Source organism: Crassostrea angulata, chromosome 10, assembly GCF_025612915.1.
Source record: "Crassostrea angulata isolate pt1a10 chromosome 10, ASM2561291v2, whole genome shotgun sequence".
NCBI lineage: Eukaryota > Metazoa > Mollusca > Bivalvia > Ostreida > Ostreidae > Magallana > Magallana angulata.
This window is the reverse complement of record NC_069120.1, coordinates 51,958,292-51,966,417: the sequence shown is the minus strand read 5'-3', so window position 1 is coordinate 51,966,417 and position 8,126 is coordinate 51,958,292. Positions and strand designations below refer to the sequence as shown.

Sequence of the window (8,126 nt, the reverse complement as noted above, 5' to 3'; positions counted from 1 at the left end):
CGATGTCAAATGTCAGGAAACATTTTTATTTTTGTGGTTTATATACAGATATCTGCTTTTTGGTAAATATTTGATTTTCTGTTTCTTTCATATGTATGTTGATTAGGAGGGGTGTACTCCTCTTCACTATGCAGCGTATCGCAAAAATCTGGCAACAGCGGAAATCCTTATCTTCTGTGGTGCAAACGCAGATTTTAAAAATAAGGTAAATAATTTAAATGCTTGGTAGAAATGCGACAAAAAAAAGCTGCATGATCATAAAGATAATTCATTTCTATAGTCGATTCTTTGCAGAAAAGACTGTCTCCTTTCGCTACTAATAGAAATGAAGACTTCAGGGAACTGGCAAGACAGTCCAGAAAGGTGCGAGAAGCCATAGAACGCAAGTGAGTGCATCGATATTCTTCTTGTTGGTTAAACGAATGATAATGCATTTGATATTAAGCTATTATGAATTGAACAATAACATTTCAATCTACAAGACGTTTGACTTGTGATATACTCGCGCGTGTGTATTAGTTATATAAAAACTTTTTAATCAACTTTGATAATTTTGAAACAATGTTTGTATTCACACGGTTCTTTTTATGTAATAAATTTTTCTCTTCATCCCTTAAGAGAAATTTTTATGTTTAATTTCAATGAAACTGTGCACGCTAGTCATAATCAACTAGTATGCAATACATGATGAAAAAATAAACCCTTTTTAGTTTGTAATGTTTGTAATCTCCCAGCAATCAAGTATATCCCATAAATGTTAAAAATAAAAATTCATAATAAATTACTACATGAATCTTTACCACCATTTTCATTTTTAGAGATATTATTATCGAACACGACGAGCTTCATCCTGGTAAGACGAGCCATCTCAAGGATATTGGACTCAAGATATTCACACCTGATAACTTCAAATTGCACAGTCTAAGCTTTCTGTGCAGACGGGTTCGTCCTGAGTTATGCGCAGACTCTCTCAAGCCCGTCGGGAAGGAAATTCTGATCAGCGATGCGTTTGAATATATAACATCTACTGTGCATGTTAATGGAGAAGTGGACCTTGAAGTTCCTCTTTACGACCATCCTGACCCATACGAGATCATTCAGATTAAATCCAACGTAGGTAACATAGAGGACCCCTCGGCAATAGTTGAGGGACCAACTACGTATAATGAGGTAATGTTGTAAAATATGAAAAATATATAAACTTATTTCCATAGGAAAAAAACTAACTCCACAATCTTTAATTCCAAGAATTGTTATTTATAACATTATTTAATACGATGCGACATAATGTAAATATCTATGGTTGATTGTTGCAGCATTCAGGAGTTCTACGTTGGAAGCTGAGGATACGCTTGGACATAACAAAGATTAAATCTTTCATCTTAATTACAATTCCAAAAGTGGAGCGGTTTGAAGTCACATCGAGGGGTGGGGAATTTGTGTCAGAGGTAGACAAGTTCATCAATATAAAAGTTGCCCCGGACACATTCCAGATGGGGACTGTCAATATGGAGGTAATACAATGCAAAATGCAGGAGAAAAAAAGACTTGTATCATGATGGCTAAATATTAATACAAGTACGGTGTTTATTCAACCTGTTATATTGTTACAGTTGATCGTGCATCTTTCTGTTACTGTTGATGTGATTTCTTTTTAAGGTGATTCCGACACCAGTGTATAAGTCCGAAAACTTCAAAAATATTCTATCAATTGGTCACTTTTATGATCTACACCACAGTCTTGGCTGTGACCAGTTTCAAAAGAATGGCGTCACATTTACATCACCAATACCACATGAGTTTGAAAGCGAGGGAGAACTTTGTGTCTTGGCAGCAGATATTCCATTGGATTTCGATCCAGACGTAGATAAATTAAACGAGAATATATGGGAAATTTTGGACAGAGATCCGAAGAAGAAAAAAGGAAGAGTGTCATGTGACCTGTCCCATTTTTCTACGTAGGTATCATGTTGATATACTCAAATTATTTAAAGCATTGCAAATAGTTCTTCTTATACATTTGATTTTTCTTTAGACATGTTTTGGCCGAGAAAAGAAAAGGAACCACCGACGCAAGCTTTAAATCTCAAGTGAATAAAATTCATACTAAGGCGTATAAGAGAGCAAAAGTAATCTGCTTCTTTGCAGTTCTAAAACCAATGCCTGGTAACATTTACGAAATTGCTTTAGAATGTACAGTTCCACAAAAGGTAAATGACCGATTGAACCAATGGAAGTCTGACAATTACATTGCTTTGTCTCCAAAATGTACGGGTGACTTTGACAGTTACGAAAAACAGGAGTACAGTATAATATTTTCGGGAAACATTAAAATGCAATTTGGAACAACAAAACTTCAATTTCATTCAAAGCGAAAAAACAGTTTTCAGACACTTTGCATTTGCATTGCAAATAAAGACGAACCAGCAAACGGCTCATTGGATGTGATCGAAATGCCAGAGGAAGAAAAATTAACCAGTATCATGCTGTGGTTGTCCAATATAACAGCAAAAAACCCCACTCCTAAAAAAGAGGATTCATTTACAGGTATAACATGTCTTACATCAGTAAAAACAGATAAATATGTGAATCATTTTATGATCTTTGGCATTAAAAAAATTATAAAAATGTGAATATCCATTCTAAGGTTTTACTCGAGAGAAACTTCTAAAGAAGATAGCGACAAATTTGGGCCCAGAATGGACTCGTTTTTGTGTCTTGCTTGGAATTCCTTTCCGCAAAGTAGATGAAATAAGGACTAAAACATTTAAAGACAATTCTACAGAAAATAAAATCGTGAAAGTAAGTTTAATTGAATTGCGTTGTCATTCCAAAATTAAATACAAGCAATTGTACAGTTAACAGTTTTCTAACAGTAAGCTAAATAAGCATAATGTATTCAACGTAACACTGTCAGACGTATTCCTTTTGAAATATCTGAGCATAAGAATTCAAGGGTAACAGCTCAAGTGAGTTTGTTCAATTACTTCTCGTAGGTATTGCTTGAGTGGAGGAAGAACTCTCAGCACCTGGATGATATGGGAGTTGTGGATCTAGTGACAGCTCTGTCCAGGGTAGAAAGGAATGACGTTGCTGATTTAGTCCACCAGGACCTCAGGGAATGGTAAGGTCGTACATCATTTTAACACTGAGGTGCATCGACACTAGAATAAATCGGTTATAATGGTCATTGTTATCGCATTCGGTACCTTACAGGTAGGTTCATAGGACACACCTTGAAAACTTAACTATTTTTGAACATATTCCGCTATACACTTCTTTGTTTTCTACGCAGTGAAAAACTTGATGTTAATTTTAGATGCAAACAGAAGAGTTTCCCCTAGAATAAGTTAATTTATTCATTTGTGTTTTGGAAAGGAATAAAACACCGAATTCAAAAGAACGCGACTTACTAAATGATAGCATGATTGACCTGAGGAATTATGATAATTCATAAAGACAATTCCTGATGCTGACAATCTTTAACTTATTCATATCATTTTTTTAATCATACCTATTACCTTAATTTGTTGTTTTTAAAAAAAGCTTGTAATCTTATATACATGATGATTATTAAAATATTTGCTTAGAGAAATAATTTTATTTATTTATTTGATATTAAATGGCATTTGCATTCGTATACTTGTTTGCTATTTATTGCTATTTTCTTTGAGACGGACAATTTTATTAGTTTTTATCCATTTTTGTATTGATTATGCGTTTCATATCTTTTATTGAACTTTTCTTTCTTTTTGCACTAAAGGTTAAAGGAAAACAAAGTTGAAAAAGAAGACAGATTTTATAAATGGGCAGAGAATGCTATAAAGGGAACATTAGATATATCAAGAAAAGAAGGCAAGTGAGATCATACAATGCTCAATTTAAAAAGTTAATCTTAAATGGATTATATCCACTGTAAATTAACTAGGATGAATATGTATTATCTTTTTGTATTTGCAGATTATCTTGAGCCTATGTCTGACGAATTTTTTGTCCTTCTCGTCGAAAAATTTGCAAATCCAGATTTCCAAAATCTTGGTGTGTTATTGGGAATACCTGAAAACCAGAATTCAAACATCTTCGCGGATACAACATTTCCAAATTACCAGTACAAAGTTTTGCATGTAAGCGATTTATCCATTTTTCATGAATTATAAAGATTTTTATCTTACAATTTGATTTTCAAAAATGGTTAGAATTATATGTAAAACATAGTATTCATTGACTTTGATAAAATGATTCTTCGTTTAGATGTTCATTGTCGCTCGGGAGAGACAGAAAGATCGCGTCAATGCCCTCATAGATCTCACTGACGCTCTCAAAATTACAAAGAACTTTGATTGCTTGCAATGGGTCCAGGACTGTAAGATAAAGTGGTATGAACTTAACATAACAAAGCTTCTTTGATATAAACTATTTTAATATTTTGTTAAATAAGCAATGCTCTAAATTGAAAGAAAAGAAATATAGCAAAGCATTTCGTTTTCATATTTTTTCTATTGTTTAAAGGTTAGAAAAAACTAAAGATAAAAAGAAGAAAACGAAATATCATCTGGACTTGGAGAAATTAATCCGGAAAGAGGCTGGGGAAAGCATTGAGGAAGATGAGGAGAGTGACTTGGGAGAAGAAACGGAGCTGATTGGGGATCACAAGGGGGGAAATAAGAAAACAGAATCAAAACCTGAGTCAGAAACTCAAGAGGAAGAAAAGTCTGAACTAAAAGAGGATGAAAACCAAGCACACGTTAGGTTCAGCGAAAAAAATGATTATGAACTAAGAAAAGATAGAAACGAAGAAGAACAAGAAGAAAAATCTAAAAATATTAAATCTAGATTAACGGAAGATGGAACATTGGAGAAAAGTGGCGAAGATTCCGAAATAAAAAATCAAGAACATGAAGAAGTTAAAATGATAGATGAGCAACTTAACCAGTCTAACGACAATAATTATGACTTAAAGAATCCTAAAAAATCTAAAGACAGGTATAATGAAGTTGAGGAAGGCGAACCCTCGAGGATGAATAAAGATGAGTTAAAAGACGACGATACAGAAGAAAGTATTTCTAATGCTTCAAATTCTAATGACAATAATGCCGATTATCCCGAAGATAATACAATTGTGAATGATCAGAACAAACATCATAGATATAATTCTGAACACCATGAAAAATTACAAAGGGAAGATATGGACAGTGACACAGTTATTATTGAAGGGGAAAATTCTGATTACAATCACAAAACTTTTAAAGACAAAGAATCTGATTTAGATGAAGATGAACACGTCGATAAAACTCAAGAGAAAACTGGGGAGAGAGACAGTCATATTGAAGTCTTTAGCACCGAGGAACAGCAAGAAAAATCGACAGATGGTCAACTGGTTGTAAAAGAGCTTGCCATTGCCGATGGAAAGAAATCAAAAGACAACGATGGATATTTAGAGAAAGGGGAGGAAACGATTTCTTTCACAAGGATAACAACGTAAATTATTAAACGACATTTTGACAAGTCTCTTGTAAAAAGAAATAGCAAAGAAACAAAAGATAGTGAAAACAAAATGATTTACTTCGAATAGCAATCAACGTAAATGAACCAAATCAAAGCTGATGACAGTATAGAGTGTTACACATGTTACAATTTAAGATACCTGTAAACAATAGAGATGGTGTGGTGTTATTTATTTTTAACAAATCTTTCATGTGCAAAGTTTTTATTTTATCGGGAAAATACTCTATACTAGAATCGAAAAGAAACGTTTATAGATTTTAGTGAATATTATATAAATTGACTTTATAAATTGTATTTATCTAAATTTGAGAAGATCTCGAGCTAAAAATATGATACTTATGTTGCTTTAACATATGTACATGTGATTTTAATATAAACAATACTAATACGTAATTTTGATTAAAACCAAATCATCAACGTTCCGTTTTTTTCCTTAAATGATATTTTCCAATTTTGACATATACCTCGATCAGAACATGCCAAATTGTGGAAAAAGAGCATGGAGGGTACAGCCGTTCAACAGGGGATGCATACTCCTCCTAGGCACAAGGTCCTACCTCTATTTTTCTAGAGGTCGGGTTGTTCTACTTTAAATTTGTATTTCTTTTTATGGATTTTTGAGATGGTTGACAGTTTGTAATTGTCATTTTTCATCTAGCAATATAAATTTTAGAAACAATTCTGATAAAACCGAATTTCATGATATATAAAAATTAGGCAGTTCACTGCCATGATGCCAAGCCAATCCGGCCCATTTATTTCTATAAAATTTAGAGATCAAAGGATTCTTTTTGCACTGATTTTGTCATGTATTTATAAAAAAAACCAATCGTATACTGTTCCATTACAATGAATGCATTGCATTAAAAATCTGGTTAAATTGGATTTTTAGTATATTGCACAGTTGCTGTTCCTAAGAGAATATCAGTAATGGACCTTTATGATATGATTGTCTGACCAGTTACAATACAATATAAACACAGTTATCAACAGTCTCTTCTCATGGAGCTTAACACCCAATCATCAGTAATTGATGAAAATGTTTTCGGTCAATTTTTCCTTTGATACCTCGATCAATTGAACTATCTTTAAATTCATTTATTGTCATTTAATAAAACATTTTCCCATCATTAATATGAAGTGTCATTGAACAAAAATGTAAATAATGTAATAGAAGCGGCACGTATGAATACAATACAATAACAGCAACAATATTTAAAATTGATGAGCCATCTGCTGATGTAGAGCTATTGAGCTGAATTTATTGGATTAAACACATATAGAAAGTAGAAATCTGAACCGATTGAATTGAAAACAGAAGAAAAATACAAACGATGGCTTTTGCTACTATTCATTCTGCAGCAAGATTCGTTAAAACCGGTTTTAATGTGAGATCGCTTGAAACTGTAAAAAAAAGCCACATGAAAAAGTTACAGAATTTATACTCATTAACTGGGTTGGAACAGTTTCCTCTTTTTTATAAACTGCGATGTGTTTTGCGTCATATGCAACCTGTTCCAATGAATGAAATACCTGAAGTGTAAATAGTACACCCCGTGGACGTGTTAAATAGAAGATGTGTAGCAAGCAGAACAATAGAAATCAAACACTAACAACGTGGTAGTCGGATATGATACTGAAATAAACTGTATTTATTATTATTAATTAAGTCAGGTATAGCGTCTTTGATTCAAGTAACTGATAATAGTTTGTAAGAATATTTGCGGACTTCGTTACGGTTATGTTATCAACTGTTGGCGTATTAGCTAATTGCTAACCGACTAACTTTTTATATCAATGGAACAGTAGTAATCGATTGTAGGTCTAAATTTTGGTTCACTATGTCACTATGTTACTTTTATTTTGAAATCCTGAAGAAAGACATTTTATTTCAGTTATCAAGGTTTGACTAACTTAATCATTATTTAAGTAAGATTTTTTATAAAAAGAACAACTCTCAAAAGAACCTATTGCCAATAACGTTTTGACTGTCAATGCCTTATTGTGTTTTAAAGATATCAAAAATATTTTGTTGACAAATTACTCTCAGATTTTGTTCTTAAGGCCTGCCCGTGCAAATGGATACCCATTTTTTAATGAAATAGTAAATTACATCTACATTTATTTAATTTTAGACAAAATACTATTTATTTTGATTTTAAATCTGTCGATAAAATTCATAGAAAAATATCAAATATATATTACATTGCTTCAAGGTCGACAGGGAATATTGTTTTGTCACCCGACGCCGAAGGCAGAAAAAACCCACTTTTCATAACCAAGCTTTAAGTGTAATTCATTGACAAATCATATCTTACAAATCAATGTAAAATGATTAGTTAAAAAAGTTTTCAATAAAAATTATTTTTCTCATCAGTCAAACAATTAAAAATTCCGTTGAATCGCGGATATTCTCCTGACATTTTGATTTTTTGAAGAACTTTGTACGTTTGTTTGGCAACTTGCTCTTCAATTTTCAAACCAGACGTAAGTGATCAGTGAAACAATTGCACGTGAGAGTGATAAAACAATTCAGTTTGGCAATAAAAATATTTCCTATGAAATATAACTGTTACCGGGAGGGCAATATAACTATTTTCGGTGGAATTCAGCATTTTTCA

The 8,126-nt window shown here is 32.6% G+C and overlaps 1 protein-coding gene across 2 annotated transcripts in view; it reads left to right on the top strand.

The window, feature by feature from the left end:
- LOC128166975 (uncharacterized) overlaps positions 1-6,343 on the top strand; it is a 9,526-nt gene extending 3,183 nt beyond the window's left edge. The window contains exons 6-17 of one of the 2 annotated variants that reach the window (XM_052832459.1): positions 107-205; positions 295-386; positions 819-1,170; positions 1,317-1,514; positions 1,660-1,958; positions 2,036-2,547; positions 2,648-2,802; positions 2,997-3,124; positions 3,764-3,855; positions 3,961-4,124; positions 4,252-4,376; positions 4,510-6,343. In XM_052832459.1, coding sequence (XP_052688419.1) covers positions 107-205; positions 295-386; positions 819-1,170; positions 1,317-1,514; positions 1,660-1,958; positions 2,036-2,547; positions 2,648-2,802; positions 2,997-3,124; positions 3,764-3,855; positions 3,961-4,124; positions 4,252-4,376; positions 4,510-5,482 — 3,189 coding nt within the window. In that variant the 3' untranslated portion in view covers positions 5,483-6,343. The remainder of the gene's footprint in view (positions 1-106; positions 206-294; positions 387-818; positions 1,171-1,316; positions 1,515-1,659; positions 1,959-2,035; positions 2,548-2,647; positions 2,803-2,996; positions 3,125-3,763; positions 3,856-3,960; positions 4,125-4,251; positions 4,377-4,509) is intronic. The other variant, XM_052832458.1, reaches the window with a different exon arrangement.
- The last annotated feature ends 1,783 nt before the right edge of the window (positions 6,344-8,126 follow it).